Here is an 18,977-nt window from a genome sequence, read left to right on the forward strand (position 1 = left end):
TGTAGAACCCCATTAGTTGCCCCACGAACCCCCTAAAATGGGTGTTTTTTTAAACAGTGTCAGAATTAAATGAAATTTTGACAGCTTGTAGAATTTGTCATTTATAGGTGTCAGTTATTGTGTTTAACCCTGTAGCTACAATATTTACCCCTCTAGCTCCCTAAAATGGTGATTTTTTTAACCAATATCCGATTTTGATGAAATTTCGACAGTTTATAGAATGTGCTAATTATAGTTGTCAATGGTTGTGTTTAACCCTGCAGCACTATCATTTACCCCACTAGCCCCCTACAATCACATGCAATTCACCATTAATAGGAGCTGATTGTTGTGTTTGTTTTTTTCTCAGATAGAGAAAACACTCAAAAATGTATAAATAGAATGAAATTTGAATAGTTTGTACTCCATATAGCAGTGGTCGTCAACCTATGGGTCGCGACCCCAAGTGGGGTCGCCTAAACTTTTTCTGGGGTCGCGAAATGTCGCCGAATTTAATTTAGTGCATTTTAAAATTGATTACAGAAAATGAAACTAATATTATGTTCTTTTAGATCGCAACTTTTGCTCTTGTTTTGTAGTTCAGCTTGCTACCTCCTGTTGCAATTAAATCATGGTAGTGGAAAAACAGAAAATGCCTTTATCGCGTAACAATGGGTTTCGACAACGTGTATTATGACTCAACACTATAAGTTTGTATTATTTAAGGTGACACCAGAACGAGTGAATAGTTATTTATGCAACGTACCCAACTATGCCAAATTTTTCTAATCCCGTTTTCAACCACGTGGCTGTGTGAAGCAGGATTTAGTGCAATGAGTGTATTAAAAACGAGACATCGTAATTGATTGGAAGTGGAGCATGACATGTGGTTAAGCTTGTGCAAAGTCAAGCCGTGGCTTCAAAAACTTGTGGACAGTATACAGGCGCAACCATCTCATTAACAGTGCAAATTAAATGTTGAACAATCTGACAAGTTTGTGTTAAAATTGGGTTTATGTCTTAAATGAAACGCCTTAAAAACTTTTTTCGTAATACTTTTGTATCGCCATATTTGTTTGTAATTATGTACAGTTTGTGTAATTGTTCTTTCGGTACAGCATTACTAAAAACATTTTTCTCAGTGTTGAAAAAAATGGGGTCGCATGTAAAATCTGATTTCATTTTCCCTTAAATTGGGGTCGCCCATAAAAAAGGTTGAAGACCACTGCCATATAGCATATTTTTAGGCTCAGTACCAATCACTGTGTTTTCCTTTACAACAACAAACTTCTCATAGTTATTTCATGAAATGCATTGTTTTTAACTTTGCATGTGTGAGGACCCATGGGTTTCTGCTTGCAGAAACAACTAAGGTTATAAAAGACAGTGGCTAATCTTAAGTGTAAGAAATATATTAATGTTTTAAAATAGGTTATGGTGCATACGCAAGGGCAATATGTGCTAAGCCACCCTTCTATTGTTTAAATTGAACGAAATTTGGATAGATTGTAGAATTTGCTATATGTAGATGTTGTTTTTCACCCTATAACGCCAACATTTACCCCACTAGCTTCCTAGTATTGGTGAATTTTTACAACAATTTTCAAAATTAAATTTGGACAGTTTGTAGGTGTATACTGTTGTGTTTTTCTCTATTTTGCCACTAATTATCTCTTCTTTCCTTTAAAGTAGAACAAACTTTAAACAATGTCTAAAATGAATCCGATTTGTACAGTTTGTACTTTTATAGCTTGAATATTTATGCCCAGTACTGATCACTGTGTTTTACCTTACAACATCAAACTTTATTATGGCTATCTCTTAAAATGTATTGTTTTCAACTTTGCATGGCGACACTGGATTTTCTGCGTTTTAAAATATATTAACATTTAAAAACTGGTTATAGTGTATATATATATATGCAATGGCAAAATGTGCTAAGCCACCCTTCTAGTTTGTTGCATATTTTACATTTCACTAGTTAAATGCTCAAGTTTTATTGCTATTCAGAAACATGCAAAAAAAATTTTAATCTACTTGCCTTAAATGGTAGTTATTTTTGCAAAGAGCATTTCAGGGGTTTTAACAGCCTAATGACGTCATAACCGGTTACTGTTTAAAACACCTCTGGTGGTTAAACTTTTTAGCACTAGTGAATTGAGACAAAATTTTGCAGGACTGTACTTTGGGTATTTGTGGTTTAGTTTTTTCTTTGTTTAGGTGTAGAACCCCACTAGTTAACTCACTGGCCCCCTAAATGGATTAATTTTATGTGCGAGGGTTGAATTGGATGGAAATTGGACAGTTTATGGAATATGCTATTTGAGCCATTGATTACTGTGTTTCTGAGGCTTCAACATTTACACCACTAGCCCCCTAAATTGGGTGAATTTTTGAAACAATCTCTGCATTAGATGAAATTTGAACATATAGAATATACCATGTGAGGTGGTGATTGTTGTGTTTTCTCATGGTTATGTTGAAATGCATTATTTACACTGACACACCGAGTAACAAACAAAGGTTATAAAAAAACGTTGGATGAAATGGGACCCAATATAAGAAAGTGTTGAAATAGGACATAGTGTATGTGCAATGGTAATATGTGCTAACCCATCCTTCTAGTTTTAGTAAGATTATTTGTTCAGGTAAAACATGTTGGTAAATGTTATTTTCTTGCAAAAGCCATGCAGAAAAAAATATTCCTTGTTTTATCATGAACCACTTACTTCAATTGCATCAATATTTACATTTTTGACAAGACCGGCATAATCATGACAAACATTATGAACAGTGACCAGTGTATTCCTCCATCACAGATGGTTTTGATATTCCCATAGTACCAATTTTTTTGTGGTACTAGCACATTGGGTGATGGAACTGCATGAGGTTGATGTTTTTTTATGATTTGATGTTTTTTTTTTTTTTTGAAAGGTATCGACTTAGATCAGTAATAAGGATATTGTATATATGTGGGTGTTTTTATATAATACCTGTGTTTATCTAAACTTGACACAAAAAGCGGATGACAAAATCCAATTAATTTTGCTGTTAGTGCCCTTACGTGTAAGGCCTACATTACGTTATTGCTTGAATCAGAATTGGCTGTATAAGCTGTTAACTAACTCTTTAACAAGCACTACAAGCGATACAGTTTTAACTATTGTTAGCAAAACATTGCATATGAGATACCTAATGTTGAAACAAAGTTAAGTGGGACATCCATTATTGCTATCATGTGTCACTTATTTTAATTGCATGAACACATATTGGACAATACCCTAATAAATCAGACAGTAAAATATTGCGCTACAACTTCTGCTCTTCGTAGCATTAGCTCATCTCCTTCACACACAATGATATTTGCAAACAATTGGAGTTCTATTTGCCTGACAAAGTTTTATCCAAGCTGCCATACAACTTGAATGTCCACCAAAACTGCATCCTTGACAATAAGTGTAGCGTCCACGGACCGGAAGTTGGCAGTAAAAACAGGACACTGCCTTGTTTTGATGTTCACCATCCATGCGTCGGTCACATGACCATGGGTTGCTTGAGGGTAGTCGTCGCTGACAGACTTGGCAGCCAAGTGTAAATGTTGATGATGATGACAAGGCTTGAACTGCTGGGACCCGACTTAGTTTTACAACCTGGAAATATGGAATGATGTCTAGCTAAAAGTTATTGTATTCCAAAGCATCCACTTACCTTGGCATGTTCGACCCAAAGTTGATTCTTTGCCAACAAATCGAGATATGATGATTGCCAATGCTCGACAGTCTCGCTTTTAATTGGAAGAATAACAGGAGTTGGATAAGATGACATGGCAAGTAGCATTACAACTGGAGTTTGAATGTCATTCATTTCGGCAAAATATCTTTACAAATTTCATTTTGTCAAAATATGAAGTTACACCAAGAAAACTAAAAAACCTTACTCTAATTGTTGGCAAGCAATGTCCTCCTTGATTTCATCCAAGGGGGCAGGCCATAATGTTGGTCTGACATTGATCACTCCTTCGGATATGTTGTCATCTTCATTAGCTGGGGGTGATGGTGATGATGACAACTCCATTGTCTTTGGAACAACTTTCTCATGCCACCTGCCACCATGTGCAGTTAGGATTCGTTTCTCTGACTCTGTGTCAACATTTATTCCTGATGGTGGCTCAATGTGACCAAATTTAGCAATTGCGTCCAATTCAATGTCCTTTATTGAAAAATATTCAAAGTGTGAGAAAACATCTGGGTAAGCACTAAACATTCAAACAAACGTGATAGTCCAACTAGAAGGGTGGCTTAGCACATAATGCCCTTGCATATACACTATAACCTATTTTAAAACATTGATATATTTTAGGAAGTGGCATAATGGGGTAAAACAAAAAATAAATAGCAAATTCTACAAGCTGTCCAATTTTCATTCAATTCGAACATTTTGAAAAGGGTCACCCACTTTAGGAATAAGTTGGTTAAGTTGTGGTGCTACAGGGCAAAACATAACATTTGAGGACTTAGTATGTTTAATAAACTTTGCAAATTTCATATAATTACGACGTTTTTTAAAAGTTCATTTATTTTTTAGGCCTAGTTAAGTAAATGTTGGGGCTACAAGGTAAAACACATCAATTGAAACCTATAAATAGCATAGTCCACATACTACCCAAATTTTATCCAATCCCGACACTGTTTACAAAACTGACCCATTTTAGGGGGCTAGTAGGGTAACTAATGGGGTCCGACACACAAACTAAAAAAATATTAAACCTCAATGACTCAATCAATAGTATCGCACAATTTCAGCCCAATCCGCCAATGTTTAAAATTTCGACCACTAACGGTGTTTTGAGCAACAACCGTTAATGTTTCTTATGTCATAGGGCTGTTAACAACCCCCTAACTGCCATGGCACAAAAATGTTCACCAAGCAATCCACAAAGTCACAAACGAGTAACATACAACTCCTTGCCCTTGTAACACTATTGAGCAACAGAAATCTTTCGTTTGTGGTGCCCAGTAACATACAAATACGTTTTACACTTTGGGGGCTTGTGAGGTAAATGTTGGGGCTACAGGGTTGAACACACCAATCTACATCTATAAATGGCATACTCTAGAAGCTATCCAAATTTCAGCCAATTCTGACACTGTTTACAAACTCATCCATTTTAGGGGGTAGCGGGGTAAATACTAGGGTTATTAACAAAAACAAAGTGGGATGCACATCTACATAACAAAATCTACCATCTGTGTAAATTTCATCCAAATCTATCAAACATTTGATGGAAAAACGAGTCGGACAAACTTTGGGAAGAAAATAACCCATTTTAGGGGGCTAGCAGGGTAAATACTGGGGTTATCAACAAAAACAAAGTGGGATGCACATCTACATAACTATATCTACCATCTGTGTAAATTTCATCCAAATCCATCTAACATTTGATGGAAAAACGAGTCGGACAAACTTTGGGAAGAAAATAACCCATTTTAGGGGGCTAGCGGGGTAAACACTGGGGTTATCAACAAAAACAAAGTGGGATGCACATCTACATAACTATATCTACCATCTGTGTAAATTTCAGCCAAATCCATCAAACATTTAATGGAAAAACGAGTTGGACAAACTTTGGGTAGAAGAAAAAAGGAAGAAAAAAACAAACAAACATTTTGAGTAAAATCAATATGTGTCCCCTTCAGGGAAGGGGACCCATAATTATTTTTGGGGGATAGAACAAAAAATACATTTAAAATAATAACGTTTTTTTAAAACAAATGTTGTCACATAAATGTCAATATTTTTTCATACCTCTCTTTGTTGAAAAGCTTCAGATGGAACATAGCTATATTCATGTTCCGACAAAAATTCAGCCTCTGAAGTTATTCCACCATATCCAAACCTAAACAAGTCCATAAATGAAAGATAATTATTTGTCTACTTTCCAGCAAGGCTTATATTTGTTGGTAATATTTGATAACCAACCACCAAAACAACAATTTTCAAAAACTTTCGACGCGACGATTTTAAACAGCGTAATTACATATTTATGCATTCATTGTAAGTGTAGTTTTTTTAGTTGCCAACAAGATAGTACAATTAATTTGTGCCTTACCCAGGGTCATCATCAGTCATGTAAAGATCAGGTTCAGATTGACGACCACGTGCAATATCTGTTAAATAATCTTCAATTTGAAGTCGCCCATCATCAGAATGGTGTTCGGAGTCAATGTCATTCATGGTGTTGCTGATAATTTGTGATCCATGAATTTCATCCTGAAAAAATTTATCACAATATTCTGAAACCTAGGAAACTAGGGTAAATGGTACACTATGGCTTAATTCGTGAAAAAAAAGATTCCCAAGTATGTCCTTATACTTTGTATTGGGTCCCTTTTTCTAAAAATCTGGGTTGTTCAGTGAAACCCAGTCTGTATATTCAGAACCAAATTTTACAAATAGTCAAGTTCCATGCAAACCACCTATCTTTGTATGCTTGTACATAGCATGCTTTAAATGTTTCTTTGGTAAAAGATTGCCTGATACTTTGTAATAGAATGACAAGCTATCTCACCTTTTTAACAGTTAAGGAATGACGCTTGTTCTCACTTTCTAGTTTTTTTAGTTTTTCGCCACTTTCCACTTTAGTTGATGATTTGTTTAGCAAAATATCCTTGTGAAAGAATACACCAAGCAACTTCCATGTCCTTGCAACATTACATAAACCAGCATCCAATGCCACCTCAGAATTATAGTGACACAACTCAGAAAAGGTCAAATTCGCACTTGCACCATCTAAAATGTATTTTCTTGCGGCAAATATAAAGTTTTTCATTGTCATGTGTTCAAAAATGTGACTTGTGGAATCAGGATAATCATCAAAGTCTACACAAGGTTTTGTTTCATAATGAACACTTGTAAATATTCGAAACTTTGATTTGGCATTCAAAAAATGGCTTGTTCTGGGTGCAGTGGCAAGTGGAGTATCTGGCAAATTTTCAATTTCCACCATATCTTTCATTCCTGCCTTCCACCCAAATATGGCAGGTAATTTTGATGATGAACCTAAAGGACTTTGTGCCCTCACCATGGTGTTAGAAGTTTGACTAGAATGTGCGATGAAACCACATGAACTAAATGCTAAACCACTGCTCACTGATTGGTCAGCAGGACATGAAGCATCGCGCATTGCATGCATCATTAAGTTGCCATCTTTTGAACAGGAGAAAATATAATTGGGATCTGTTTGCTTCCATGCAATTCCTGAAGGACTGTCCTTGTGTACCTAAAAATGAAAAAAAATGTTAAACTTTTGTTCTGTAAAAAAATACCGAGAATAACCTTGCCTCAAAATGGGCGAAAGGGACATATTTTCTGCCTAAATGCCACACATTTACACTAAAATCAAGCATCATTGAGACAGTGGCAATTTGCTCAGGATGATGAGGTCTCCACTTTACAGATGAAACAGATGACATAGTGGGAACATTATTTATTTCCTTTTCTTTGTTGTTTTCAAAAGACCACACCTACAACAAATGATAAAGTTATGTAACCATATAATACACAACACAGCTCTTCACAGGAATTTAATATGTGGTAAAAAGGTTAATTTTAATTTACAAGAACCGTGACAACGGAAAAGTTTCAGCATACTTTAACCATGTTGTCACGCCCTCCAGTCGCAAGTGTCATTTTTCGATCAGCATCAGGGTGCCAGTCTAAAGTGTAAACAGAACCTTTGTGTGCAATAAATTGATTGACACAGCCAGTTGGACGTCGATAATCCCAGATCTTAAACAACATTATACTTTCTGGAACTTGATGTAAAACAAAAATAGATTACTTTCGCTTCGTTAGATATATACATTTAAGTAGTCTAGTTCAATGTGATATTGGGGTTATTGGGTTTACCACTGAGATTGCAGGTAGAATGTAACTGACAGCACCCAAAACTATGTTATTACATAGCAACAAGCTGGTCATACCATATAATAATTGGCACATTAATTAGCAAATCCCTTGCCACATACTATGTTTGCAGTAAAAACTAGAAAGGTGGCTTTCTGATATACTTCCAATTTATATATTCTATATCCCATTTTTCAATTTACTATACACATCATTTGATTTACAAATATGATTGTTTTTGCAAACAAAAACGAATGGGTCCCCACACGCGTGTTTGTGCAGATTTACGGTAAACAAATGTTGCAATTATTTTTAGATGGAAAAAAAGGAAAATTATTAGAAAGCATTAAACCACCTTTAAAAATGTTTTGTCCATATTATTTTGCATTGATATTGTTATATAATTACAAAAACAGAAAAAAGAACGGAAAAAATACTTTCAATTTAATCTCTTGCTTTGACCTTGGTATTTTCGTCCAAGGTCAGTTTTTAAACAAAAAGCCATTTGCTACAAGGGTATCAAATTGTTTTTCCTAACAAATTGTTTTTTACTTAACTGTGTTTCGCGAGTGCCATTGACCAGTAGTAACCTCCCACGGTGTATGCGCCAAATGTCAAATTCTTGAATTGATTTGTCAAAAATAAAGACCCTACAGTATGACGAAAAATCTGACCTTTAGTGCCAGTGTTGCCAGGTTGCGCTTTTGTCGCCAAATTGGGCTACTTTCGACATCGAGTTGCGGGCTTTTTTCATGAGTTGCGGGTTGCGCCTTTTTGGGTGGGTTTGTAAATGACATTTTCTACCGTTTGACGAGTAATGATTGCATTATTATTGTGACGTGGAAAACGTTGTAAGTTCAATTTCGACAAGAAAAGAACTAATGAAACTGCCGAGCGTCGGAGATTTAACATCCAGCTGAGCAAAAGAATGCTTTCAGTCCACGCAATGCAACGTTCATTTTTCAAACAAAGAAATTTAATAAACGCCTTCGTTGTTACCACGTAATAAGAATTGTCTCTTGGCAAAGACCATTGTTTCAAAGGTCATTTTACTTTGTTATTAATGCGAAACATGTTTTTTTTAAAGATTACAAAACTTTAAAAAAGTGGGTAAACAGAGTGTGTTCAATACAGTGTTACTGGAAACAGCTCAATTTCACATTTGAAATGCACAAAAATTAAATCGGAAACGGAGAAACCTGAATAAAAACAGGTGAAGGCAGTAAAAATCAATTGTATTTCAGGTATTTCTAAAATTGGGCTCCTTTTGACGGGTAAAGTTGCGCCTTTCCACAATTTGACCTGGCAACACTGTTTAGTGCCCCGTGGTCATGCGGCGGCCAACCTGACAACAAAGTTCAAAGACCATTTATTGTTGATCAACAAAGTTTTGCTTGACATATTCGAAACCGAAGCACGTTTATCGAGTTTTAATCAGATCTTAGGTGTGAAACCTTCGCCAAGTATGAAAACATGATAACTTATAAAACAACATGGCATTGCTGCGCAAAAACAGATGATTTCTAATCACCGAAACGACTGTCTCGTAAAACGTCTGTCCAGACGTCAAGCTGAGCCTTCCCGCTCTGCCGCCTAAATCGTAAACCAGTGATTTACTCCCTTGGGACTCTATCTGACTGACAGTGTATATTATGGACTGTAAAGGTAATCATTTGGCCGATTAAGGGAAAACAAATTCTTTAGAATACCTTGAAATCCCTAGGATTAATAACTAACATCTGTCCCAATTTGAATAAATTTGTAGCACTCTTTCTTGACCAAACCAGCGTTAGACAGAAGAAAAAAAAATACTGACAAAAACAATATGTGCCCCCTTCATGGAAGGGGACCCATAATAAATTGACACATGTTGAGGTAAAAAGGTCTTGATATACCACTTCCCTCTTTTATTTCATTAAAGCCAATCAGCAAGTCTTCCATCCAATTTTAAGAAATTCCAGCAATTCCTATGTATGTCACTAAAAATCTTACTAAGCTTGTGAACAACCTACACCCAAACCAGGGTAAATGTCGCAGTTAGCTGAATTTGAATCTAAACATGTTGGTTTAATGTTGCAAGAACATGCAAGTTTCAAGTTGTATACCAGGTCAAAAACTTCTATTATGGGTGTTAATGAAAAAAGGCACTTTTTACCTGTACATATCCATTGTCAAAACTTGCAGCAAATAGAAAATATTCATGTGGGTTGAATTGAACGCTTCTGACCCCATCAGCTTTACTTTGAAACGTTGAAGTACTTTCACGTTTTCTTAAATCAAACAACTTCATTGTACCATCCTAAAAATACTAAAGTCTGTTTGTTAAAACGTTAAGGATCACTGACCACAATGTTTATTTTTATGGAGCAACATACCTTTTGTAAAGATACAAAGAATTTTGCCCATATGAATGTACCTGAGATCCACTAATTAGTAGATTTGCTTCAAAGTTATGAAATGACACTTTGGTAACAGTACGACGATGCTCAGCCAGTATTGCGAGTTTTTTCTCACGACCAGGGGCGCTTAGGTCCCATGCCACAACAGCACCATTTGTGGCAGCAGTAGCAACTAGAGTTTCATCAACAGAGCTCCAGGCAACATCAGAACAACTCATATTTAAACCCTAAAAAATGAAAACTAGATAGGTGACTTTTCTACAATGCATCTAATTAAATGGATATCCATATTCACCATACTTGCAACAGATGTACATTTGTTACCTAATTTCAAGGTGCTACACACTTTTACCAAGTATTTAAATAACGTTGTTGTTTCTGTACAAACAAATGTATAGGTGCCAACACAAGTGTGTTTGAAACTAGAAAAGTGACTTTCATATATATATATTTCCATTTTATGTATTGTGTACCCTATTTATCGATTTACTATACACACCATTTGATCTACACACATAATTGTTTTTACAAGCAAAAATGAATGGGTCCCCACACACGTGTTCATGCAAATTGGTTATAGTAAAAAAGGTTTACAAATTCTTTATTTTTAAATTTTTTTAAAAGGACAATTAGAAAGCATCAACCCAAACTTCAAAATGTCATCCATATCCTGCTTCCATTATATTGTCTTATATTTACAAAAGTAGTAAAAAAACAAAGAATACTCTCAATCTAAGAATTTAATCTCTAGGTTTGACCGTGAAGTAGCTGTGCAAGGCGGGCTACTCTAAAATACGCAATCTACGAACAAAAACTAACTAAGATGTTGACGGTTAGGGCTATTAGGGTCAGGGTGAGGGTTTGTGATACTAATAACTTTATAAGTTAATTTTAGACGCCTTTCAGGTCTAATTTTCTCTACAAGTGTTAACATGCGGTACCATACAGTGTTTAGTACCACTCTCAACATATACGAGAATATTAAGCCCAAACTGGACATCTAAAACTAAATTATACTGTTAATTTTATTATAAACCTTCACCCAGACCCTAAAAGTTGCACACGTTTTATAAGTAGATTGCGTAGATTGCGTATTTTAGAGGAGCCCGTGCAAGGCAAGGTTTGAAACAGTTAAACCTTTCCTAGAAAACCTATACAGTATTACAGATACTTACAAATTAGGAAGATATTTTGCAGCAAATGTATTGATAACAAATTGTTCTTCAGTTGCCTGTCATCATGTAATCGGCGAGTGACCGTTTAATGACTTTTGACACAGTTTTCAATAGCACACAGTTGATAGTGTTGAACAATAACATTTTACCTAATTTATATGTAACTTTAGTTTTGTTTCTGGAGTATATGTTTAAAAAAATCATTTTCAATTGTGTTCTGCAATACCTACAAGTTGATCTTCAGTGATCACTGGGCTTATCTCAATTTTTAAACAACAAATAAGGAACATTGTGACAGCAACTGTTTAAAATTTCAGCACATTGGCTATTGGGGTTTGTATTTGTGACCAAATGGGTGGTAAACAACAGCTTTGGATACCAACGAAGACATGTGCAAAAACAAATTCATATTAGTAGACTGCTAAAAATCTGTTTTCCTCATATTGACTAACCTGCTTTCTTCCCACATGTAGATTAAGATGTTCAGTGAAACCGTTTGTTTCATCGACATTGTAAATTTTCAGTAAAGCTCTTCCAGCAATTACCACCTTGCTATTGTCTTTACTTAACGACAATGCATTTACTGAACTTCCCACATTTATCATCACTGGTTTGTTTCCACGCATCATCGGCGTACTGTCATTTGTACTTTACAGCACTTCCACTTCAACTATAGATTGTAGATACGTATGAAACCGCACGTAGTGTTGAGTCTGTCTGTATTCTGGTGCACGTCACATCTATATTGTTTTGTACAAAAATTGCATAACTATAAAGGTTTACATGGTTACTTGTATGTATATTTGGATTTTCCAATCAACATTAATCGAATTTTAATAGCTATTCTAAAAAGACCATTCTGCAAAATGCATACATCCACACAAACTTGGTTGACCCTTGGCATTTGAACTAAACTTGAGTTGACCTTTGCACACTTCACTGGTTACACATGTTTTATTTATCCGTATCATCCGAGTCTTTTAATGATTTTAGTCAGTCTGTAAAAAAAGACCTGCAATAACAAAGCCAATCCATTAAACGTGCTTTCCATGCATTTTATTGTACACCTGCACCAGCTGCAGCTGTGGTTATCATTATCCGTACCGTACGGAAAAGTTCCGTGCTACAACAAAAAGATGTGGAAGACCATTTCTGTCCCTTTACTCTATCTCCACATTAAAAAAAACGTCCTAACAATTATCCATGGGACCCCATTAAAATCACGCCATCTGGAAACGAGGAGTGGGATCAGAAAGTAACAATCGCCAGGAAAATATCACATCAAATTAACACAAAAGATGCTCTTATTTAATTTAGCGGTCCTATCTAATCCACACATGTTCCAGGCCTTCTTTTACTCTATCTAACCCACACATGTTTTCCAAGCCGCAAATTTTGACCCTAGCATCAGTTTGAAGACAAATGCAACATGCTATTGTGGTGTGTTAATTACCATAGTTCTCCCCAGTAACCGTGTTCTATACAAGTTATCCCAATATCTCCCCACAACATTTGTACGTTAGAAAACATTCCTAGATGTTTATTAATCAATATATTAAACCCTACAACTTCAACAGCGACCCTCCCAGTTCATGTGGAGACTTAAATGCTATAAAAGTGTTGACTGTGTGCACCTTTCTAATACCTACGCGATCCTGACAACCAGCAAAAAAAGGCGCCAGCAACCACGCAAAGGGTGCACTTTCGACCCCAATATCTCGCGAACCAAACAAAGCTGAACAAAAAAATTTTAACACAATACTTTTGTAAGCATTATCAAACCATCGATGGCATTGGTTTGAAAAAATATGGAAACCACAAATATTAATACGCCTATGAATATGACTGCTTAATGCTCTTTAACGCGTTTCGCAGAATAAAAGCCACTGACATATTCTGTTTCTGCAGAACATGCCGTTTTCAAAAAGCCCTAACTGGTTATTGCAATATCGGGGGCTCAGCTCCGAATATTAACTTGAAGTCCATAACTCGCGCATAATGCCGCCGTCCCCGCTCGCCAGCAATCAATGACGCGCCACCGCTCAAAATGTCCAAAAGGGGTTCACTTTCGACACCAATATCTCGCGAACCAAACAAAGCTGAACAAAAAAAATGTAACACAATACTTTTGTAAGCATTAACAAACCATCGATGGCATTAATTTAAAAAAATCTTAAAACCACAAATATTAATACGCTTATGAATATGACTGCTTAATGCTCTTTAACGCGTTTCGCAGAATAAAAGCCATTGACATATTCTGTTTCTGCAGAACATGCCGTTTTCAAAAAGCCCTAACTGGTTATTCTAATTTCGGGGGCTCTGTTCCGAATATTAACTTGAAGTTCATAACTCGCGCATAATGCCGCCGTTCCCGCTCGCCAGCAATCAATGACGCGCCACCGCTCAAAATGTCCAAAAGGGGTTCACTTTCGACCCCAATATCTCGCGAACCAAACAAAGCTGAACAAAAAAAATTTAACACAATACTTTTGAAAACATTAACAAACCATCGATGGCATTAATTTAAAAAAATCTTAAAACCACAAATATTAATACGCTTATGAATATGACTGCTTAATGCTCTTTAACGCGTTTCGCAGAATAAAAGCCATTGACATATTCTGTTTCTGCAGAACATGCCGTTTTCAAAAAGCCCTAACTGGTTATTCTAATTTCGGGGGCTCTGTTCCGAATATTAACTTGAAGTTCATAACTCGCGCATAATGCCGCCGTCCCCGCTCGCCAGCAATCAATGACGCGCCACCGCTCAAAATGTCCAAAAGGGACATGTACTGCGCAACCAAAGAGTATTGTGTTAAAAGTTTTTTGTTCAGCTTTGTTTGGTTCGCGAGATATTGGGGTCGAAAGTGCACCCTTTGCGTGGTTGCTGGCGCCTTTTTTTGCTGGTTGCCAGGATCGCGTTGGTTTTCTAATGTATGATAAATTACATGTAAAACAGTATGTTCATTGTTTGCAACTCTGTTTTTTAAACAACTCTTATTTTCAGGTTGTAAACACATTGTGGAACAACATAAAGGAGAATTTCAGTTTATTTCCTCACTGCCTTACACTCATTCGTCATTGACCTTGTTTTTCATTTCATGACTTTTATTTCATCATTGCTTTGTGATTTGATTGTTTCCTCCTTGGCTGTTTTGTCAACAACCGGTAGTTCTTCTTTTTTGTACATGGGTGAGTTTTCTGGGATTTGGTTCTGTATTTAAGTTGTTTTTTTAGGTTGAAAAATTTTGGTTCTTTTAAAAAGTAGGTTAATAAAAGTCTGGTTTTGATTTTATAATGCTCAAAATCTCAATAAATTCTAATGAACTGAGAAAGGTAGGTTAAACAAAGAATGGTTAACATAAATATTGTTTGCATGCTTTTGTCATTTGTGTGGTAAAATAAAACAAAAATAAATTTAAAGTAATTAAAAAAAATTAAGATGGAACAGTCATATACCAGTTGCCACGACTTTGCAGAAAGAAGTGCAAAATATACCTACCTTTTCTTTTAGTTTAAAATAGGTCTCATATTGCCTTGATGTATAAATGTAGTCTGAAAAGTCTTTATATTTTTCATTGATATTTAAACATTTGTTTGTGCATTTACAGATAGATGTTGCTGATATACTGACTGATCAGACAAAGCTGGGAGTTTTATGGGCCACCACTGTTTCTGTTTTGCGCTGGTGCAAACACAAGGAGTTTGGTGATGTTTTGGCTAAATGTTATGAACCAGATGAGAAACATATAAAAATGCAAGTACAGTATTACCATTGTGACATTGTTCAACCTTTTTTGATAGATTTGATTCTGTTGGTTTTGCTCTAATTCAAAATATAACTCTTTTGAACTTACTTCACAACTTGCTGTTTGTGGCATTTAAAAAAGAGCACATAATTAGTAACTGATGATGTAAAGCTGTGGGTTTCTGCAATATACTATGGGGGGGGGGGGGGGGGGTGAAAATAAAGAAAATTCACTAACCAAAATTTTGGAAAGTTTATGGTACTGATTTGTGTATAAAGTGCACTGATCATTTGTTTGCCTGAAAATCATAGTCTTGTAAACTCCGTTATGGAATTAAATCAAACAATGGTAAGTGGGAGTTATGGTTGTTTAAAAGGTGATAGTATTTATTGAGAGACACATATTGTTTATGTTTGTATTTTTTCTGTCCAACTCCGGTTAGTGTTTGGTCAAGAAAGAGTGCTTCAAACTCCAAATTTACACATATGTTAGCTAGTTATCTAAAGTTGATCCTTCTAAAGTTTGATCACAAATGAACTAGCAGTCTACCCAGAAGCCACAAAACATTAAATTTAAATAGGGCTATACTTACTACAGTACATAATCCAGTAGGAAAGCCATCTTTCTAGTTTGGTATTTCTTTTCTTTTCCCAAATATCCTGAGCAATTCAACCCATCCTTAAAATATGAGGTAATCTTTAATATGTGTCTGAATTAAATGAAATTGCAACGTTTTATTGGTGTTTTACCCCACGATGACTGTATCCTTTCAGTTATTGGTATTATCTGCCTCTATTTGTCATTTCTCGCCTGACCCTCGAATATAATTATGTTGTAAATAAATTATTTAAGACACACAGGAAGGAAATAGAAGATCATAGTTATGGAATTACTAGTTTAGAGCTAGTTTTTTAGAGTTAGTAAAATTATGTGGAATATTAAACAGTCTTCTCTAGTGGCAATGCTTATTTATTAAAACTGCATTTCAAACATGTTTAATGCATCCTGTGAAACTGGATGAAATTCAGGGAATACTTTCACAGTTAACTCAAGCTTTTTTTTCTAAGATTTATATTAGGACCACAATGTGCCAACCTCACTTTCTTGTGAGCCCCAGTCACATAACGTTGTATAATACAGTGTAGCTGCAGCGTGTTCAGCCATTATCCACCAAATGTGCCCTTCGCTCTATTGCGCTCTATACTGTTTTAATGTTGCGCAGCTATTTCCAACTTGGTGATAGTTTGAGTGCTATTGTGTCGCTATGTTCACCAAGCGAAATAGTGTCATCATCATCATCAATTATAAAAAAGTATTGCTGTTATATGTGCCAAGGAAAAAGTGACATGTTATGCAAGTAAAATGGTATATTTGGTATTGCAACAACATGCTCACAGTGTTTCTTTCAAATCCATAGTAAGTTTAAGCATATTAGGTGAAAACAACACCTGCAGTTTTAAAATTGAATTTTTGTAGGCCCCACTTTTTGGAGGAATTGATTTTGATTTTACTTTTGTTTGTCTGGGCACTATTTAAAAAATGGTTCGTGAATTTCAATAAATTGTTTAAGCTTGCAAATACAGCTGTGTCTTCTGTTTTATTAGGCTTCCAAGGCCACTGTCACGAGTGCATTAGCCCAAAAGTAAAACAGATAAATTACATTGCTAAGACTCAATTACTTACAAATCACCGAGTCATCGTTGTTTCTAAGATGGTTATGATAAGTATTACCACCCTGGTTCATTTTTTGCAGTTTTTCCATGATATTGTATGAACTTGTGTGTGGTGAGAAAGTTTATGCTGGATGTACAGCATCACTTGAACTTCTGCAAGATCTCATTATTGCTGGCAAAGGTCGTCCAAATCTAGACATGATTGATACTGTAATATTAAAGTTAAAGAAAGCAAACCAAGACTATACATTTGTTGAGGTTGCGAAAAAACTGACAGTTGCTTGTTGGGACAAAGATGCAGAAAACGGCCTGATATTAGAAAAGGTAATGGAAAGCTATAATGGTAAAAAAGTTTTTTAAATAAATATGTGTTACGAACTATTTACCTTTGATACAGCTAATGTGTCACAGTGTTGCCAAATTGACATTTTTAAAAGTCATGTAATATTAAAATCTAGCACCTTGAAGAAAAAAAGGCATCATAAAAAATATTGGGTTTATGAATCCAACTTTTCTGCTTTATTGATTATTTTTGGTCTTACAAGTAGATTTACATGTTTTTAAGCTCAAGCAATTGAAATGTTATTCAAATAACCAACCACAAGCAAATCAATGCAGCAACTTTTGACAGCATTTGTTGCTTTCAATAGCTGTTCCACTGTTTTAGTATTGTTTACAATTATGTTAAATGCAAATAAAGTAAGATTGTATAAAGACCATAGGCATTTTGCCATTTTGGAAAGACTATGTTAGAGATGGTCTTAGCAAAACAGCTAGTCAATGTTATAAGGCATTTCTACCCACTATAAAAGAAAAATATTTAGTGGAAAGCTTTTTTAAACACACGTTTCAGGGGTAAATTTATGTTACAAAATGAACCATACATTAAATAAGAAAAAAATGTTACAGTTTTTGACATTTTTGTATCAAGTGAAGTCACTTCTTGAACCCTTTGTAACCACTCCTGATGAAAGAGATGTGAGAACAATAAGAAGACAATTAAAGTATAAAGAAGTTGTACACAAACAAACCACTTCTCTTGACCGTTTTCAAAAACCATTTATATCATCAGAGATTCTTGGTTTGTGCAAAATGTTTTATGCATTTAAGTTTACATGTTTACGGACGCAGATTGTATAATAATACGATAATCACTTGATCAAGAAAGTAACTATTAGTTGACTTAACAAAGTTGCTGAAAAATTGTAGAAGGTGTAACACGGAAAAAAGGTTAAAAAAGCACTGCCCTAGATTTTCCTATGCGAGGTAATTATTTTTAATTGGGTGAAATTGCCCCTGCATGTTGTTGATGCAATACAATTGGGTTTCACTGTAGCTTTCGTGTTGTTAGAAGTTAATCTAATTGTAGACATATGCTCAAGAGAGAAGAACTTTCATAAAAAAATAAGTAATATTTTATCTCATGGGTGCGATTTTAAGCCAGAGTCCCAGCAAGGGTTGGACCACTAGGGCGCTGGTCTAGACATTAAAATTGCATAGCCTCTGAAGGAACAAAAGAGGATTAAGGTTAACAGGAAGATAAGATACAATAATAAAAGCACGCCACATCGAGCGTAAATCACAACAGCGCGTGTTGAACGTATGTAGTAGGCTAGAATATACTCCCTACTACAAGCCCTTGCAGTTTTTTATGAAGTGATTTTTAAGTCCGCTTTAAGTGTTCATATTTGCTAAGAAATGCTGTTTGCATTCGAATTTTCTGCTTGCTGGCGATGAAATGGCAATTTTCGTAGTGATAGTAAAACTGTTGGTAGCAAAAGCGCAACAAAGGGTACAGCAAGTGCCGATTCTGGTCCAGTTTTGTCCAACAGCAGTCTCCCGGCAAAACTTTGAACAAGCCACATTAGCCCGGCACCAGTCATGCCAATTGTGTAAACTTCCGAAAGGTGCATTGGATAAGTAACTTCAACGATAAGCTCGACAGTGCTTACTTGGCTGACGCCGAGAAAAAAACCCAAAATAATCTGGCTAAAGTAAACCGTAACCAGCGATTCGATTTTGCATCCAACTATTTCCAAAAGACAAGACAAACTCCCCAAACCTGTAGCCGCGAGCGTAACCGCTCTGAAACGT

General features: G+C 35.6%; 1 protein-coding gene and 2 long non-coding RNA genes across 6 annotated transcripts; 2 read left to right on the plus strand and 1 right to left on the minus strand.

Moving 5' to 3' along the window:
- Positions 1-3,204: 3,204 nt before the first annotated feature.
- On the minus strand, positions 3,205-12,233 carry LOC145202713 (GATOR2 complex protein WDR24-like). 2 transcript variants are annotated; one of them, XM_080075750.1, is made up of 11 exons: positions 11,911-12,233; positions 10,301-10,510; positions 10,040-10,183; positions 7,630-7,767; positions 7,320-7,502; positions 6,548-7,258; positions 6,089-6,249; positions 5,785-5,875; positions 3,917-4,188; positions 3,688-3,856; positions 3,205-3,629 (listed from the first exon to the last, which is right to left on the minus strand). In XM_080075750.1, exons 1-11 carry the CDS (start codon positions 12,085-12,087, stop codon positions 3,327-3,329), a joined length of 2,559 nt encoding a protein of 852 aa, XP_079931876.1. In that variant the 5' UTR covers positions 12,088-12,233; the 3' UTR covers positions 3,205-3,326. The 2 variants fall into 2 exon arrangements, with proteins under 2 accessions (XP_079931876.1, XP_079931878.1); XM_080075752.1 differs by lacking the exon at positions 11,911-12,233 and having other exon boundaries at positions 10,040-10,192; positions 10,301-10,366.
- A 416-nt stretch (positions 12,234-12,649) lies between these two features.
- Positions 12,650-15,402, plus strand: LOC145202717 (uncharacterized). 2 transcript variants are annotated; one of them, XR_013853328.1, is made up of 3 exons: positions 12,650-12,713; positions 14,469-14,653; positions 15,073-15,402. It is a non-coding gene; the product is annotated as an uncharacterized LOC145202717 (long non-coding RNA). The 2 variants fall into 2 exon arrangements; XR_013853329.1 differs by lacking the exon at positions 12,650-12,713 and adding an exon at positions 12,835-12,898.
- Positions 15,403-15,423: 21 nt separating this feature from the next.
- Positions 15,424-18,218, plus strand: LOC145202716 (uncharacterized). 2 transcript variants are annotated; one of them, XR_013853326.1, is made up of 2 exons: positions 15,424-17,207; positions 17,449-17,580. It is a non-coding gene; the product is annotated as an uncharacterized LOC145202716 (long non-coding RNA). The 2 variants fall into 2 exon arrangements; XR_013853327.1 differs by lacking the exon at positions 17,449-17,580 and adding an exon at positions 17,815-18,218 and having other exon boundaries at positions 15,426-17,207.
- The last annotated feature ends 759 nt before the right edge of the window (positions 18,219-18,977 follow it).

Source organism: Phallusia mammillata, chromosome 7 (assembly GCF_965637545.1).
Source record: "Phallusia mammillata chromosome 7, kaPhaMamm4.hap1.1, whole genome shotgun sequence".
NCBI lineage: Eukaryota > Metazoa > Chordata > Ascidiacea > Phlebobranchia > Ascidiidae > Phallusia > Phallusia mammillata.

Excerpts from the sequence above, each read along its gene's own strand:
- LOC145202713 (XM_080075750.1), bottom strand. The coding sequence starts at position 12,087 with ATGATGCGTGGAAACAAACCAGTGATGATAAATGTGGGAAGTTCAGTA. Across the intron at positions 10,184-10,300 it reads TACTAATTAGTGGATCTCAG|GATGGTACAATGAAGTTGTT; the intron begins GTACATTCATAT and ends TAGTATTTTTAG. Across the intron at positions 4,189-5,784 it reads AAGCTTTTCAACAAAGAGAG|GACATTGAATTGGACGCAAT; the intron begins GTATGAAAAAAT and ends TTTTCAATAAAG.